Below are 19,451 nucleotides of genomic sequence, written 5' to 3' on the forward strand. Positions count from 1 at the left end.
CAGTCTGTCATATTATGAATTACAGTAATCTAACCTGAATGTGACTAGAGCCTGGTTCAGACAATACGCTAAACCATGTTGCTTAACCACAAAATGGTTAAGGGAATGCATTATATAGGCTAGTAATAATAATAATTTTCAAGATACAGATTTATTTTGTAACATCTTCATAGCAAAAATCTTCTATATTGAGCAGGGGGTTGGACTCATTGGCCTTATAGGCCCCTTCCAGCTCTACTATTCTATGATTCTATAGTCAAAAGACTAATAGAATACAATTTAACTCAAGAGCCATACTGGATCAGACCGAGGGTCCACCTAGTCCAGCATTCTGTTCACTCAGTGCCAGCTAGCTGTTGACCAGGAACCCACAAGCAGGACACGAGTGCAACAGCACCCTCCCACCCATGTCCCCCAGCGACGGGTGTATCTAGGATTAGTACCTCTGCTACTGGAGGGAGCACATAGCTATCAGGAGTAGCCTGCTCCTCCAAGAATTTATCCAATCCCCTTTTAAACCCATCCAAATTGGTGGCCATCACTACATCTTGTGATAGTGAATTTCACGGTTTAACTGTGCTGTGTGAAAAAGTACTTCCTTTTATTTGTCCTGAATCTCCCACCAATCAGCTTCATGGGATGACCCCAGGTTCTACTTTTATGAGAGAGGGAGAGAAATGTCTCTCCATCCACGTTCTCCACACCAAGCATAATTTAATACACCTCTTTCATGTCTTCCCTTGCCCTCCTTTCCCCCAAACTAAACAATCCAAGTTATTGTAACCTTCCCTCATACGGGTAGATGCTCTAGCCTCTTGATCATTTTAGCTGCCCTTTTCTTCACTTTTCCCAGTTCTACAATATCTTCTTTTTAAGTATAGTGACCAGAACTGAACACAGTATTCCAAGTGTGGTCACAGCATAGATTTGTATAAAGGCAGTATGATTAAGTGGATTTCATTCCAATCTGAAATAGCTCTTTGGGTAGGGAGGAAGAATGTTTTTTCAAGTCCCAAAAATACAGTGTTCTTGCTATTCTACAAATCCTATTCCCACTGATGTCACCATGCAGAAAATCCGCAGAACTACTCATCCTGATTTAAAAATAATAAATCTGATCTGCATGTGTTCTTGGATGCCAAAGATAAACACCAGGAATCCAACTGTTATAGCAAATGTAATTCTAGAGTTTAAGTTAACTGAATTTTTAAAAGCAGGATTTGCTATGTACACAAACACATGGTGTGGGGGACAACAACACACAAAATAATACTGCCATTCATTTTAGTGGAGTTTGTGCAAGAATCCGATGCAAGTCCTTTGAAATAAATGAAGGTTCTATAGTGCTATCACCACCAAATGCCCACCCTCCCATTGCTTGTCTTGATAGCTGGCTCCGGTACTAATATGGTGATGCTACCCTATAGCCAAAGCTTTCTGGACAACATGCATAATAAAACCAAATTCAATAAAAACAGATCACATTTGAAAGAATTTGCTAGAGTTGACTGGCAAAAGAGTGTAGCAGTTCCAATTGCCGTTGAGGAAAGCTATTCAGCCCAGGAGGCTCTCACAGTTGAGTAGCTGCCCCCTGTCCCTATGGAGGTTCAGAGTTCTCAGGCTGGGTAATCTGGGGTTGGAGCTGCTCCATGCCATTAGCAGCCGCCTGTGTTTTCATCCTTTACCTAGAAAAGGTAGGCAAATTGTCTAAGAAGGCCAGGGCAGAGCATCTAGCAGAGACACTCTTCTCCCCATCCCCTGCCCCAGCATAACATACTGTACCCTTCCAAAGGCTGAAATACTTCGTATTTTGGACTATTTTGATAATCTTTTAAAAGTTTTTTGCCATAACTTTCAGTTCCTTGTATGACAAAGGTTACTACGTTATAGCATGCTTCGAAATCTCCATAATAAAGAAATAATTTGTTCTTCTCTCATTAAGAAGGTTTAAGTTTATCTCAGCCAGGTCAAGGTAAAAATCAGAATTAATACTGTAACAATAATTTTAAAAAAACTATAACAGTATAATTTTTTAAAAAAATTATAACACTCATGTAAAACCCATTCTGAAAAGTCCATGGGCAATCCAGTTATCAAATTAAAATAGTGGCATGTGATTATGCAATACTGAGCAAAACGTGAAAAAGTCATAATGCATGACTAACCTAAATAAGAAAAAAATATTGGACTGTCATCCAATTTTGATTTCTTTTTTCCATGTTGGGATCAGCTATCATGGTAGGCCACTTTCCCTATACTAATGAGGTGTAGTGCCTGGAAGGCAGCCTTGTAATTAAGCACTAATTTGGTAGCCAAAGGCAATAAGGAATTGCATGCAGGTGAATTCATGGAATTCCATGAAGTCGAAGGAGGTGGCTGGTTCTTCATGGTCACTTTGCATCACACATACGGGCTTTGCGACTACGCAGTCTCACTTCAGGAACTTTCTATAGCTGAGAACATTTTTGGCAGGATCCCTCCCCCGCTAACCTACTGTGCATGTACCTAGGAAGGTTAGTACATTTTATTTTTTTGGTAGCTAGTAACTTTTATGAGATAAATTGCATGTATACTGTAGGGTTTAAAATATGAGGTGACCATACGAAAGGTCATACTTCAAATGTGAGCATGGCTGTGAGAACAACCTTTTGAAAGCCACCACTGAAGAAACTGCTAGAACAGAAGTTACACTCAGGAACTTCAGGAGTATGAGTTACAATTTCCGTAAGGCAGTTTGGTATTTTATCAAACATTTCTAGGTACAAATCAAGAAGGAACTAAAATGTAGAATGTTTTCTTCTGTTCTAAAAACAAGTTGGATGCTTTCTGTTGGTGGGTATCTTCTTACAGCCTTGAATATACCTCTGAATATGCTGACTGTTATGAGTATGGTGACTTTGTTGTTGTAGACTTGTATCACCAGAACAACCTCCAAAGGCCAAATTCCTGACAATGGGTTCTAAGTTCCGCTACAGTGGGCGTACTCAAGCACAGACACGGCAAGCTAGCAATCTTATAGACAGACCTGCTCCATACTTTGAACGGACCTCAAGCAAACGTGTTTCCAGAAGCCTTGATGGTGGTAAGAGTCTAGCAAAAACTCATAATCCTCATTCAGTAACTCTAGTTCTCGGTTCAGATAACTAGAAGATCAGAAGTATGCAGTGCAGTGGTCTCATATATGGATTTCTTTCTATGTTTTCCTGGTTACTTTTAACCATAGTTTGCAGTGATGTTTGAATTAGGCAATTATGGTCTGTATTAGGTTTTCAAACCGTGGTTTTGGTAGTCTGATATGGAGGTTAGTTCAGTTCAGATGGCACGACAAACTATGGGGTTTCAGGAATCCAAGAAATGGAGGAATTTGTAATTGGAGTGTAAGAATGTGGTGTCTGAACTGGGCCTCTTGTCTCTGGAGACTGCAGTTCTTTAGGATGATTAAATGCCAGGCACTTCCAGAAGCATGTTGACTTAGCAAGTGGCAGGGAATATGCCAGAAACCTCTTAAGTTAATTCATACTTTTTGGTTTTCCAGGTTTTTCCAATTTACCCACATCCCTTAATTTCTGATCCCTTCATGGTGGCTTTATCAGACTTGCTTCCAAACTCATAGCTGCCTCCTCACAAAGGGACAGTGGTGTTCAGCAGATCTTTTGCAATGCCTGAAATTTCATAACAGTGAGAGCCCTACGTAGCAGTTTGCAATGAATCTATCCTTGGCCATCCCTGAAGCAAACAGGTTTTTAGTTAGCCCAAGGGAATGTGTGGGATAGTCTATCCTAACTTGAGATGCTCAGCCACTTACAACACAATCCTCTGCATGTTTATACAGACATAAATCCCATAGTATTCAATGGGGCTTACTCCCAAATAAGTATGTTTAGGACATTGCCTTAGTGCCCCTTATGGGACCTACCTGCCAGGAACATGTGCCAAAGTAAACCAAATCCATAATATAGGGTTTAGTTTATGCCTTTCATGTATATATAAAATTGAATCACGCCTGTCCAAAATAAAAGAAGTAATATGCATTGAAATGGTTTGATATATTGTTTTTTAAACCAAGTATAATTTGTCATAGGCTCTTTAAGAGAGAGAAGAATGTTCAGAGAAACCATGTTTTTAATTATTATAATTAGAGGATATTAATTTATAGTGATTATTAGTCAGACATTGAGGATGAACAATTCCAGTGGTTACAAAATTGTTAAGTGTATGTAGCAGGGCAGTATTTAATGGATCAGAAGAGTTCTGTGTGAAATACATTTTAAGCCTGAATTATCAGACTGTAGCTCACTTATTCAAACATTTCAATTACTTGGTCTAGCTTAGAGCCCCTCCTCCTGGTGAACATTATATAAATGTTGTAAGTATAACTTTATGCATAAGGTTTTGTGCTTTATCTTCTCATCCATGAATATGCAAAATGTATTCAGTAATATCAGTGACAATCCAGAATGCATTCACCACCAAGCTTTAGCACTTTGCAAACTGGGCTAGGTTAGCAAAAAAAAATATTAAAAAAATGTTTCGTTCAAACATTTTGTTCCAAAATATCATCTTGCTTTTCTTAATGTGTTTTTCCTCTTAACATTTTTGACATATTATGTACTTGGTCACCTTTCTGTTGCTGTCTTGACTGAATATTATTTTGAAAAAGAAAGTAAGAAAAAGGAAATGAGAACACACAAGAGTCTTTAAAAAATTGGACCCCCTTTTCCTCATAAAAATTAAGCTACTGTGAAAAATTTCTCTTGCACACAGCTGAATTAATTAAACCTATTTTTGTAGCTCCAGTAGGTATCGCAGACCAGAGCCTGCTTAAGGATTTCTCTGCTACAGCAATGGTATCTGCTGGTGATAGGATCTTTGAAGCTGCTGGACAGTCCAAATTAAAAGATGGGGAAGGTAGAGATGTGGATGCTAAAATGCCACAGTTAGAAGATGGAAAGGTATGATTGCTAAAGAGTGTCAGTTTTCTGGAAATAATACTTTTGGACATTTATTTAACCAGAGTGCCACATGAACTAGTAGAACTGCACTATGACTTAAAGTGTTGTGACTGTTTTATGCACTGGATGACATGTTTACATAGGGGCAGGGCTGAGAATGAACCAATGCAGATGGGCAAATTAGGGAGAGATCATGCACTAATCTTCACCTTTGCAAGAGGGCAGATTACTTGAAAATAATCTAGGGCAACATCCAACATTGCACTGGGAGAAGGCATCCCAAGAAGCTAATTACCCTTTCCTTCCCCCAGCAGGCCTGAGTCGTCTGAAAAGTGGTACACAGAGGGTTGGAGGACCCTCCTGAATTGGGTGGACTTTGTTATGAGGGGGAAGGGGGGATTCCCCTAAATCAGGCAAAGGCATATTCTGTTGGCAGAGCTCCTGCTCACAAATGGTGCCTCCACTCTGTGTTGCGGGCATTCCCTCCTTTTCCATCAAGTGGAACTCCCATCCACTAGGCAATGTTGGATGTCACCCTTGGAGTGTAACTGGCACTGGAAAGAGATTGCACACCCTCTCCTAGTTGAGAGAAGAGATTGTGCTGCCATGCAATGTCACTCTAGGGCAATTTACTTAGTAATCTGCTGTAGGACAGAGTTGATACAAATTTGCTTTAGAAGTTTCTGGATCTTGTTCCATGCAATTGTGTGAGAATAAAATAATATGCATATTTTATTCATTGTTATGACTTAGTCATAGTCTTGCTACCTACGTTTTATATTCGATAACTGCTTCCACATTCTTCTCTACAAAGGAAAGCATAACTAGGTGTGAGGCGCATGTTTCATATTAGCTTTTAGAGTTAATTTGTTTTAAGCACAAGAATAGGAAATTCATTTTAGAATGGATGTTGAGCTGAATCAACTTAGAAATATGAACATTTCCATATTGACATGTCAAGTTGTAAAATACACTAATTTTATTATTTTCTGAACATAATGTACCTGGAATCATTTACAAGAAGCATTAGAAGTCTGATATAATCTTCCTTTTAGGTTGTAATCCTAACTGAATAATCTGCTGTATACTGGGTATTTGTATTTTAATGGTTGGACAGTTGAATTTCTAAATGTCTAACTGTCCTGCAAACCTGATTTTAAACAGTGGGCATTTCTTGGGTTCTTTAGTGCTTCTAAGGGAGAAATAGTAGTGAAATCTGTAACTGAAAACACTGTCATTGTTTGCTGTCTCTACTGCCCACCTTCTGCTAAAGCTTTGAATGTCTGTCTGCTTCCATTCATTGTGTCTGCTTTACTACAATCCCAAACTACAAAGTTCTTCACAGCTTTACAAAGAAACACTTTTTGAGTTGGTATAATCCAGATATTCGGATTATATGTTGCTTGATGTGAAAACAAATGGGGTTTGTGAATGTTTATGTCTTCCATATTCGCAATGGTGGTGCTGTCCCTACTTTTGAGTAAATGTTCTCACTAACAAGTTTCTTTCCCCCTCCCCCTCTCTTGTGCATTCCTTCTGCCGATAAATGTACATTTATATCATGGTCTCATCTGCATCTGTGGTTGGAATTCTTTTCTCTCTCCTTCCAGCCTGCATACATGCTTCATCTTTCACTTCCCATTCACTCTGCTTCATCCTGCCCCCCAAACCTACCTGCTATCCCTGAAATGGACATGCTTTCAGACATTTCAGAGCATGATGGTTTTGGTAAGCCTACGTATACACCCTCAGACAGCATGAGCTTCAGTCCTTCGAAAGAAACACCAGCCCATGGCAGAAATGAAGAAAAGTCCCTAACTAATAGCCTGGAACATATGAATCTCTTGGTAACTGGCCATTGTCTTCCTCTTACAATAGAGAGAGGAGCTCATAAAATTAGTGATTATAAAAATACCGTGACTAGCTTTCCATTTAATTTGAGCAAATGCTTTCCTTTTAGTTTCCCTTCTATGCTTGATGAGGATGGCTACATTAGCTTTCCTAGCCTTCCAGAGGTTTGCATTTCCTTCCTCCCACCTGGCATTCAGCACTATGTCCCCATTACTTCTCCCTCGTTTATCCCCTCTTTCCTCCTCACCTTTGTGCTGCTTCTCTCCACTTTCCAGTCTATTCTTTTCTCACTCACATTGTCCCTTCCTGTTGCTCTGTCCCTCTGCTACCTGGAGCCTAAGGCAACTTCTCTGAGCACCTCTAATGACACTGCCCTAAAAGACAAAGCTGAGGAGGAAGAGGTGTGTAATTTTGTTGCGTAAATGCCATTTGCATGTAGACTTGCTTTGGTGCACTAGGAGATACAGTCCACCTGACATAATTCCAGCATGAGACCATAGATTCCTGTTTTTTTTTTTAAAAATAAATCCCTTCCATTGATACTTTCACATCTCTGTCTTCATAAATTCCGCAGTGCTTTTAAACAGTACATTGTTTTATTCATTTGATATTGTACTTAAAGAGGTTTGAGAACACATGAATACAAACCATGTTAGGGCCAAAATCCAGGCAGCTGAGTCCCCTTCACTCCTCCGAAGCTTCCTCCCAGTAGGCAAAGAAAGCAAGGTGGGCAAAGCTGAGCCAGAAGCAGCTGAATTTCTGTTGTTCCTCCATCGGCTCAGTTTTGCTACGTGCAGAGCAGCACAGGGATATCCCCACTGTTTTGGACAAAACTAATGGTTTACCATTACATGAATATGCCTCAGTCTTATGCACTCACCCTTTCCCTACAGCACAGCTGCAAGGTGGAGATTTGAAGCTTTTACTCAGTTTTTAACAGACAGCAGTTAAATGTTGCATCCAAACCTGGAAGAACACAGCGCATCATAAATTAGCGTTTTATCACATGCTCATTACTGGCCACTAATGTTTTTTCATGGGTCCTTTTGAAGATGCTGTCCATCTCCCGCCCCTTCTGCTGGTTTCTCATTGCAAAAAAAAAAGACCCAGAAAATCCGACTTTTTTGGCTGTAGCAAAACATTCCACCATTTCCTGCTGTGTGTAAGAGAAGCAATGGGATAAAAACGCCCACTAAATGGGCCATGTGGTCATTGTTTACTTGGAGTACAGATGCCCAGGTCTCATTCATGAAATGATAAACCATTGTTTATCATTACATTTGGACCTGGACATGTGTGTTCTGAAATTCTGTTTAACTCATGAAGTGAAATTGCAAACACTTGCAGGGTTTGCATGGCTAAGGGAAAGGGGGAAGTTAATTCATTTTTTAAAAGAAGGCATGGAATTTTAGCCAACTCCCTTCTTTGCTTAAATTAGTGTTGTTCAAGGCAAGTTGTCTTTATCTGAGTAGCATGGAAAAAAGTTACCTTTTTAGACATTATTCTATAGGTTTCTTTAAAAAACAAAAGTTGCTATATTAACCCTTTAATTTTTCTATGTCTTTTGGTTTTCACTATCTGCATTGACTTGTGATTATGTCTGTTTTTCACATGGCAGCAAACACAATGCAGTATAAAAGAAGATCTGCTATGAACTTTAATAGGAATATTAAAACTGGAAACTAGCTTCTTAAACAGTCAAATCTTAACTGTGAGGAAATGCTCATAACTATAACCATAATTTATAACAATGTCTTGGATATAAATGGCTGTATAATAATTCCTGAACAAAATCATACAATAAGATAACATTTATAGTCGAGCAATTTTAAAGCAAAATGAACAAACACTGCCTACATTCAGGTGCCACCTATGGTTTAGCAAGATGTGAATAAACCTCGCTTCTCCCCAGATCACACACTCCCCCTCCCATGTTGTATGAACGAACTGTGAGCGTCCAGTTCTCGCCTCCTGGCTTTACAGGAGAAGAGGGCTATTTAAAACAGAACACCTTGTGCTTGTGCACTCCTAGTCCTATGGTTTCCTCTGTGATGCAAACCATAGCTTGTCATTTCATCCAAACCATTGAACTATGGAGGACAAGCGCAAACCATATTAGGATTGTCAGCCAGCTCCAAACTGTAACAGCAGACTATAGCTAGTGCTAAAAAGAATTAAATAATTGAACTGGAGTGTGAGGAGAGAGTGCAAGAACACAAAGGCTCAATCACAAAGCCCCAGACCATGGGTAGGTGTTACATTGTAAACAATCTTGTAAGATTTATTTATTTATTAGCAGTACTCTTCAGGAACATAACAACAGAATTATTTGAATGCTTTATGTTATTGCTAAGCCTTTAACAACACAAATGTATCTCCCCCCCCCCATAAAAGGAATTTGTAGCATTAAGCTTGTAGCATTAAACTTTATTCTAACTGCATTGGTATCACAATGGCTCATTTTGCATGTTCAGTATTGAGACTATTCTCACCTTTGGTTTTTAAAAGTTCTTTCAAATTAAATAGTAAAATAAATGCACACTAAGGTTGTAGGGAGACAGACAAATACTCCATTTTCCATTTCATCTATACCAAAAATTACTTCAGTCATTTCTGCAGTGTTGAAGGTGGAAGACCGCAGTGGTTTAATAACTTGAGCAGCATCTGAGGCCGTAACAATAAAGGTTTGTAAATAGAGCACATTGTTTGCAATATTTCCAAACAAAGCCTCTGTGCTGCTTCTGTAGCTTCCGCTAATGAGTGTTTTCTTTTGCTGACTTTTGGGTGGTTCCATTGCATAGGCGGAGACGGAAGAAGAGGAAATTCACAAGAAGGTGGATGATATTTTTAATTAAATCTGGTTGTTGCCTGCGATTATCAGTGCTTGAGGCTTCTGTAGCTTATGTTTGCATAGTGGCCATCCTTGTTTAATTTTAAAGCCCTACTTACTGAACTTTTAAGCACTTTTTGGTTGTTTTGATGATCATGGGTTTTCTTTCTCTTTTTTTGTGTGTGTGCTTTAATTTCACAGACTTATTCCTTGAAAGTAAATGGGGAAAATATTTATGTCAGACATAGCAATTTAATGTTGGAGGTTTGTATAATCTGAGGAATACTTTCTGTTCTCATGGGCTGCCAAGCTGCACGAAATGGGAGGTCACTTGCAGGCTGTTTTAGGCACGGTGCATGAAATGCATGGGAATGTTCAACTTGGACATGCATGTTGAAAATCGTAGTCACTCTGTAAATGAATATATTTTAAGTATGCAGCTATCAAACTTTTTGCAGTGGCAAGTGGGACTTATAGCCTTGTTTAGATGTTAATATTTCCAGGGAATACAACTTCTTAGATCTACCTATAACTTTATGGAAGTCTATTCTGCCACATATTGCCTTTACTCATTTCCTACACCTGACTGGAAATGGGAGGCAGAAGCAGTCTTCAGAAATTGATGCAATGACATTATAACCAGGAAGTTTCTTCCTAAAACAAATTTTGGGGCAATGCTTTTTAAACACTATCTGCCTTGCTAAAGAGCAGAAACTAATTCCATATTAAAATAATTGTTTCACTCTGGAGTAATTTTTGTGATACCAGAAGACACTGTTGATCACTGCTTATGAAATGAAATTGTAAATACGAGATTCTTTTGCCAACTTAATCTGTCAATAAATATAGTTTACCTATTGCAATGTAACTATAAGCAAGCTAACACTACTTGTTTGTGATCCAAGAGAACAAGCTTTGTCATCCAAATGGGGCTATTCTCACTGTTAGATTTAGATCATCTCAGAGAAATTTGGAAACATGCAACAATATAGTGTGAACACCTACAGATTTATAGTAACCTACTAATATGTTCTGTTGCTTTTTGGCAGCTTCTGATAACCAAGTATATACTTGGCATAATTTTACTAAAACATTGTAAAGTGTACTGCATAATGTTGCATTGAACAAATCCAAGAAATGTGCCTGGTCTTATCCCAAAATTACTTTTTGAAAATACTGTATTAACTCAAGTTGTGATAAATCTCTGCCAGTTAATTAAATTTCTATTACTTAGATTGCTACTAAAAACACACTTTCCCCTTGAAGTTGTTTGCTTGAACATTTACACATGTACAACTTAAATTGCCATACATTTCTGGAATTAAATGCCAACACACCAGCCTCCCTCCAAGCTGTCTTACACCTGTCTTTCTCCCTGTTGCATAACCGTACCCTCCCAATATTTTCTTTTCTTCCAAAGCCCTCTTTCTCTCTTCCCTGACACATGTGCTGTTGTTGGCCATAGCTTTAATACAAGTGTAGAATTGAAATCTGGCTCTAAATTTGGTTCAATTACCCTAGAAATTAGGCATAAAAGCATAGTATTTTGGCATTACAAGTCAGACTTGAAGTGCCTTCAGATGTGGCCTGCTAATTAGTTGCAGAGTACATTCTTCCCCCATCACATACACAGATGGACATCTGTCATTAAGAATGATATGCCACTTATAAGGAGCTGCAGAATTCGGCCTCACACATTGAGAAAACTGCAGTGGGAGACTTGGTAGGTGAATGCTAAAATAATCCTCGCTGTTTACACTGTTTTCCAAAGTTAATTATAAAAGCAAATTGCTTAGACTCTCTCTGGTCCTGCAGCATTTCCTGTGTGCTGCATTGCCCTGTCCTGCAGAGAGCATGTGCACATTTGCTGTACTCTTCCCCCATAGAAACAATGCCATTTACAGTTTTAATACCTGGCTTCTATTTTCCTTAAGGCTTTGTATATGCAGCATCATTTTCTCCATCATGCAGCAATGCATCCACTTACAATGGGGCAAGTCTCAGGTTTCTATAGCTTCAACATAAGCTGTACAGTAGGATTCCTTGGTAGATTAGATAGTAAAACCTATGTGAACTTGTGTCAGTTGAATTGATTTCTCCTATAGCAGATAATACAAGGGCACTGAAGGAGGCCTAACATATGGCAGAGTTTGACACACTGCTTTGCTCTTCATAGACTTTATAGCCTCTGCATTGTAGCTAAGTAAGAGCTTTTTAAAAAGATGTGCATACATAATACGAGTATTAATGTGAGAACACCAAATACTTAATTTCAGCTTGTAGGTAAAAGTGAGTTACAGCCGAAATAAATAATTTGTTCTGCCATGCAAACATTACAAAATTTGTCTTGCATCAGTTTCATTAACATGAAACTTATTTCCTGAGAAATAAGTCCATTCTAATACTTTTAATGAATAAACTCTTACTTCAATCTTCAAATGCCAGGCACTTTTCATGGTTTTTTAATGGTTTGTGTTTGTCATAAGTTGTCTACTCTTTTTACATTACACATTGCTAGGACCTGGATAAGACCCAGGATGAATTACTGAAGCATCAGGCTAGCATTAGTGAACTCAAGCGCAATTTTATGGAATCTACTCCTGAGCCACGCCCCAATGAATGGGAAAAGCGGCGTATCACACCTCTGTCTCTACAGACACAAGGGGTATGTCACTGAAGACCCTTGTCAGCATGCATAGCCATAGAGTTAAGAAAATAGTTAAAACAGACATTGTATTCCAATATTAAGGAAAATACGGGTTATTTTTTTATTGCTAACATGACACTTATTTGCAGCTAATACTCATTAACATTGTGTGCATGTGTTGCTTTCTGTTTTACAAATACTGAGGACGCAAGAATGAAGATGTTACTAAGAATACCATTTTAGAGTTTTTATCTTGTATAAAATATATAGAATAGCAATTAACAGTGCAATCTTAAATATTTTCTCTCGTAGTCCCTAAGTGGCTTCATTGCAGTTTACAGTAAGTGGGGGAAGTAATATAGCAGGACAAACAATGAGAGTGCAGCAGCATGTACAACCCTCCCTATTCAAAAGGGGTGAACTTAAAAAACTGGTGAAGAAAAAGTGTATGTTTTTCCTGAAAGAAATCCAGTTTATGGTTATTATGCCTAATGTATTTCAAGTGAACTCAAAATCAAGATAAAGTAATACAATTTAGCCATTATATGACAAGCTTTATAATATATTAAGAGGGTCTGTGGGATCTTAATACAAATATCTCTAAACTCCACTATTCTGTTAGTTTAAAGTTATCAACTGTTAACAAAAAACAAAACAAAAAACCAACGAGCTTGTGTGTGCCAATTTACAGAGTGCTTTTGGAAATGAAATATACTTTTTGTGCAGTGCCTTTAGAGATTTGCCTCTTAGATTTTTTTGGTGGAAATAGTTCACAAATTAACTATGGCTATCCAGAATACAACATTATACCACATTATTTCCACAGTATTTTTCAAATGCAATTTCAATCTGCATTAGTGCAGTAATCCTGAAATCACTGACTCCTGAGTAATCCTGTTGAGTTGACCAAGACTTCTCCATTATAAAATGCTGATGCATTAGGAGAGTTAATGGTTTCCAGTACTTATTGACCAGCCATTTTAGAAATGAAATGTGTGTTTATAATATCTGTAAAACCTGAATAATGTCCACTACATAGATAGGTCTGGTTCTGAAGAATCAAACCATTAGTAGTTTCCTTTCTATGTATTCTGAGAGAATAACTACTCAGCATTTAATGCATGGTAGCTTACACATTTTCCCTAGTTTACAAGCTACGTAAATTTTTAAAATGTCCTTGGGTGTGTTAGGTAAAGCAGGCATTTTACTGGTCCAGTTTTCCTAGAATAATATGCACTGCATGATACCATAATCTCTTAACATTGTACATGCGTAGAGGTGGTAACATGGGATTTCAGTACAATATGTCCACACTTCTTGCCTGTGTTTCTCAGAGGTGTTCTATATTCTGCTCACAGGGTGGTTAGCATCATGCTTTTGTGAAACATTTGCCTGTCTTCTTGCCCGTTCACTTCTTTTGGTTTGAAAATTTAAAAAATTCCCGCAAAAAAGAGGGATCAGTCTTCTATGGAGTAAGGGGACTTCAAAGATCACAAGTTGCCAATGTAACACAAAAGAATTGCAAATGTTATATTTTCCATCAAATGATGCTCAGCATGGCTAACAGAAGTAAAATACAAAGTAAAGTACAAAATGAATTAGGCAGTTTCTGATTTAAAAGGTGAAAGCCAACATATTTTACACGTCACAGTTAAAGTCTTGGAATATAGGGAAGTATCATAAACTAAGATTCAACTGATCTTTCTGTACACAAAGCTTGACATTGCCCTACATATATATTAACATCAGTTGCAACCATTCTGCAAATCAGAAATATTGAGCCAAGAACCTCTTGTTCTCTTGTTTAATCTCAAATTTAGAAATGAGGATTTAAAGAACATTGGCTGATACACAATACGTTGCCTGTATTGCAAATAAGATAAAGCAGTTGAAGTTGCATCCAGCTTATATCCAATGCAGTGACAAGTTTGGTGCTGGTTGAAAAATGCTGCTTGGTTCTTTCCCCCAAGCTCTTTCTTTGGAATTATCTTCAGTAATGCTTTCATCTACTGTTGCCTAACACAGCATATGTGACAGAATAGTTACAAAATATTGTGTATATACATTTTGAAAATTGGGATTTCCTTTTCATTAAATGCACTGGGTGTCATCATCCAAGAACCTCTTGTCAATAATAAGTAGCTATATAGGATAAGTAGTATGTCACAGTAAATTTACAATGTTCAGTATAAAAGCGATGCCGAATTACTGCGCAACGAATTGATAATCCCCTTCAACTAGTGAGAACAATTGTGCTGTTATCATAGAAGTTGTGTCCATTTAAGGATATGACTGTTGTGGTGGTGGCCTATTGGGTACATTAAAATTTACAATAGAATATTGATTGCCTTTTTAACATTTTGAAGAGTATTAACACAGTGTAGACTGGACTTACTATTTTCTTTATGTTATATCTGTATGCTAGAGCTTACTTTTTTAGTGTTAGAACATATATCCTGACTGATTTAGTTCATATATAAAATTGTGCTATGTTAAGTGCCCATCTCTCCTACTTCTTTCCCACTCACTTCTCTCCCATATACACATAGTGTAATTGGCAGCCAATACAAATATAACTCAGTATTGTGACATAGCTGTAGCATTAATAAATTCTGTTCCTGAGTATCATTATTAAAAGCAGAGTTGTAGGACACATATGGCATGTTTTTAAGCTGCAGAAACATTAACAATAACTACAATAACACCAGTGTGGAGTAATGGCTAGAGTGTCGGACTGGGAGTCGGGAGATCTGTGTTTTAGTCCCCACTCGGCCATGGAAACCCACTGGGTGACTTTGCGCCAGTCACAGACTCTCAGCCCAACCCACCACACAGGGTTGTTGTTGTGAGCATAAAATGGAGGAGGAAGAGGAGGATTATGTACGCTGCCTTGGGTTCCTTGCAAGAAAAGAGGCGGGATATAAATGCAATAATAAAATAAAAATAAAATATTTTCACTCTTTTTTTTAAGTGCACAGGACCTTTTTAATAGTCAGAAAAGAGGATTGCAATGGCTTATTGGAGCAATGGCTTATAAGTTGTACAGAACTCTTCTAGTAGAGGCATAGCTAATTTTGAATCTATTGACAGCTAGCTAGTTCCTTGAACTTATGCTGCAATTAAAAAGAAAATTGATAGCTTGAATTCACAGCCATGCATTTTGAACCCAATTGACATAAAAGCCATTGGGGTGGACATTAATATACGTATTTGCATGTAATGCGTAGTTTGCCTGAAATAATCCCCCAAAGATAAGCAGAACCAAATCAGTTAGCTCACATATTATAATTCAGCTTAAATATGCTATTTAAGCTATCTTTCCTTTCATAATTAATATTCTGAGGAAAGCAGAATATTAAATATGGCCAATATGCAAGTCTGAAAATAAAAGTTTGAAAATCCAGTCTAATTTTCTTAACTGTTATACAGAATATATTTTCAGTTGTGGTTTCATGTAGGTTTTAATTTAAAATATGAAAAGTAATATGAACAGGACACATAGCACCGCCCTAAATATTGTGGTTAATTTTTTTAAGTCTCTTTGTTGTAAAAGTATAATGTGCTATTCTTTTCTGTGCTTTCCCCATTATATGTCCTTTGTTTCTTTTCTTGCCTGATGTTTCCTTTCTTTTGTAGGTCACTGCTGTTTTGTCTTCTGCTGTTAATTCGTTGCTTTCCATTTTCTAACTTGTCTAGAGCCTAGAAGAGGAGATAGCATCAATTTTATTTAGTAAAGAGGGTTTTTCCACTAGCATGAAATCTGGCTTCACTTCAGCTACCTTGTGGACAGCAGAGGGCACTGCTGTGAAAGATAATATACCTTCTGAAAAGCTTTCTGCCTCGCCTTTCTCTCAGCTGCCTGAGGTGCTTTTCCACATTTACCTTTTCCAACATAAAGCCATATATATGAGCACAGGGAGGAGGGGTGCTTTAACATGTCAGATAGAATTTGCTTCTTATGTTAAATAACTAAAAGAATATAAGCTGAAATTATGGCATAGAAAAATACGGAGCCTAGAAGCCCTATGGGAGCGTTACATGCCAAGGTACTGCATGAATGGCTTTTCCCCATTCTAGCAATGGGAATGGTGCTAGATTATAAACTGATATTTTATTGCACCATTTAAACACATTTTTCTTGATCTCGCTAGCTAGTGGAAAAGTTAGATGTGAAATTATTTTTAGGGTTTTTTACCTTTCTGTTTTTTCACTATCTCACCTTCACTCTAAACGCTTCTTAGAGTCAGACTCAAAACAATAGTTGTTCTGTTGTGTGTGCATATATTGGTTTTATATTTCTCTTCTACCTGATATTCTACAAATTCTAGCTGGATTGAATTTACACTTTTAATTGGTGAAACCAAAATTTCCCACCATGTCACAGATGCTGTGCTAGTTTTAATTAAAGATATGGTTACTTTTTTTCTTTACCTTTTTTTTTCATATTACCACTTTCCGTGTGTGTGTCATTTCTTAGCTTTTAAAACCTACATCAATCAGTATGTCTTGGTCATGGGTCATAAGAAATGTTACATCTAGTATCAGTTTCTTTAAGTTAGTATGGCGGTACAGGAAATCTGCATTTGGGATTTCTCTATGATGGTACTGCTTCTTAAAGGTTTACAGTTGCAATTGCCCACTTGAGATACTACATTCGTACTGGCAAATTTCATATTTTCTCAGAAATGCCCAGCGAATGTATGTGAGACATTACTTATGCCACAACTACAGAAGGTATATCATTTCAAAAGTTTAGTATCAGTAAAGTAAGAACATCTGGCAGAACTTGTAGCAGCTCCTTCAGAAATGCCAGTATTTACTTATATACAGTAAGTTTATTGAAAAACTACTGCAACTACAAAGGCATAATTGCTGTGGAATGGCTGGTTTAATCTGTTGAGGCTCTTGCCAGTTTATCCTGTATTGATAATATTTTATTCAGTTTTTTTATTAAACAAATAATTGCTTTAAAATGGTGTAAAGTACTTCAGTGCTTAACTTGCCCCATGGTAAGGGAATGAAGATTTCAACTGGAGATAGATAAGATTAGATAGATAATCAAACTAAAGAGGTTAAATGCTAAAAACTTTAAAGTTAATCCCTGTTCCCAAATGCCGCCTTTTTTTAATGATAAAAGCTATTCTGTTGGTCACCCCTCACTCTGGACTTAAACATATTGGAAGGGAATGTTAAATCAGACTTAATCAAAAGAACTAATGGAATCAGTGGGATTGAAGTTAATTATAACTAACTTAAGTTCCATTGATTTAAATGGGTATATTCTAACTATGATTTAAGTCTGAATCTAAGACATGGTATATTTTCAGTAAGCTTATTTCTGTCACGTCTTTATGTGCTGATTAACAAAACCGTGCCATAAATTTGTGAGTGCTTCTGTGCTATTTGTGTAATGATAGAATCAGATGTTTGTGTCAACAAGTGTAGAAATTTGTATTTATATGTGTCTTCTGGTTGCTTTTGTTTCACAGAAATTTAATCCCCAAACAGAAGAGCCTTCCAGTGGAACTAGCAGGACTATTAAGGTTCTACTCTTTTGCCATAGACCATTGAGCTTTGACATTTCAGAATCTTCATTCTTTTTCCTTTGTTTTTTCCTTTAACCATTACAGTCATCTTTGTTCTTCATATGACCCAAACCACCCATCACTTGGTTTTATGTTCATTGTTTTATTTATTCATATGTTTTACTTTTTGTTTTTCCTCATCCATTTGTTTTGTGCAGAGTTCACATGAGACTCTGAACCTAGTGGAGAAGAAGCAGGCAGAGGTTGGGATAGAAGAGGCAATAGTCACAGACAATACCAGCAGAGGCAAAATACAAGTCGTCTCTGGTGGGGAAAATCTGAAGATGGAGCATCTGTCGAAAAAGGACTCTTCATCATTGTCATCAGATAGCAGCAGTAGTGAAAGTGAAGATGAAGTAGGAGAGTATCAGCCACACCAACAGATGACTCAGGATGCCATAAAAGAAGTAGAAGAAAATGAAGATACCAAAGAGGAGGAGAAGCACAAAGTACAGGCAGTGGTGTGTTTGGAAATTTCACAAGAAGTCAGCCCAGTTCAAGTGACGGATGAGCACGTGCAAGTGAGGGAAACTTTACTCAAGACAAATGAAGTATCCACAAAGACATCTGAAGAGACAAACCTGACAAAACTGGATAAACAAGGCCCAAAAGAAGAGAGGGAGGAAGAGCAGTTCAAAGTAAATGGAGAGGCATCGCATATTGACATTGATATCTCACCACAAATAATTTGTTGCTCTGAGGTAAATGGTAGAAGAGGAAAGGACCTTAGATTAGAGACCTCAACATAGGGTTAGATATCTCTGCCTTTCTTCTTCTCTGTCCTCATCAGGGTTTCACACAAATTCAGATCTGGAAGGGGTGGGGAAATTGATATGCTAGTCAAATTCTGCCTTCACTCATGGCTTCTGAATTTTTTCTCCACCTAGTTTGGTTTCCCAGAAGAGCGAACTTGCCTGGGATTATACCATCTTTTTTACTTTTTATGTTCTGCTTTCTGTTTGCATGTGTTAATTTGTTTGAGTCTTGTCTTGTCTAGTTTGTTAGTCGTTTAAGACCCAACAATAACTTCTAATTGGAATAATGAATTTATTTAACTGTCCTGTGCTTGGGTAGAAAGCAGCCAAAATACATATATGTAATATTCTTCTTAAGTCCCACGGAAGTCTCTTTTACTGTCTTCCCTTAGATATTTTATGAAATTGTTGCCTAGATCTTGATACGAAAACACATATCCATGGTTTTTAAGAATGTACAGTCAATATAGTCCTTCATAAAGCATCATGGGATAGAGTCAGTTTTATCATATTTATTGCTTTTGGTGAAAGGCGTTTGCAGATGGAATCATTATCATTATTTTATGCTAGCTGTCTGTTGCCCTGTAGAAGCATGAATTTATTGCAATAGATGGTAAATCTAATTAATTTGAGCCAGGATCATACAGCGTAATGACTAGTCTATTATGATAATGGGAAATGTTTTGTATTTTATAAGCAGGATGCTGAAGTTTCTGTCATGATTTTCATTTTAAGGTTTGGGTTTAGAAAATCCATTAAGAAATATTTGTAGAATAAATTCAATACCTTGAAGCTTGTTCATAGACTGCTACATGACGAATGCTTTACTTT

General features: G+C 37.5%; 1 protein-coding gene across 8 annotated transcripts in view; it reads left to right on the plus strand.

Moving 5' to 3' along the window:
* The window catches only part of EPB41L2 (erythrocyte membrane protein band 4.1 like 2), a 114,024-nt gene that overhangs the window by 83,478 nt on the left and 11,095 nt on the right, over positions 1–19,451 (plus strand). For 3 of the 8 annotated variants that reach the window (XM_063124680.1, XM_063124681.1, XM_063124679.1), the window contains exons 11-16: positions 2,910–3,082; positions 4,792–4,952; positions 9,835–9,897; positions 12,152–12,298; positions 17,770–17,823; positions 18,024–18,566. In XM_063124680.1, coding sequence (XP_062980750.1) covers positions 2,910–3,082; positions 4,792–4,952; positions 9,835–9,897; positions 12,152–12,298; positions 17,770–17,823; positions 18,024–18,566 — 1,141 coding nt within the window. Of the gene's footprint in view, positions 1–2,909; positions 3,083–4,791; positions 4,953–6,562; positions 7,205–9,604; positions 9,638–9,834; positions 9,898–12,151; positions 12,299–15,976; positions 16,145–17,769; positions 17,824–18,023; positions 18,567–19,451 lie in introns of all 8 variants that reach the window. The other 5 variants (XM_063124687.1, XM_063124683.1, XM_063124686.1 and 2 more) reach the window with 5 other exon arrangements.

This window comes from Elgaria multicarinata, chromosome 4 (assembly GCF_023053635.1).
Source record: "Elgaria multicarinata webbii isolate HBS135686 ecotype San Diego chromosome 4, rElgMul1.1.pri, whole genome shotgun sequence".
NCBI classification, from domain to species: Eukaryota; Metazoa; Chordata; class Lepidosauria; order Squamata; family Anguidae; genus Elgaria; species Elgaria multicarinata.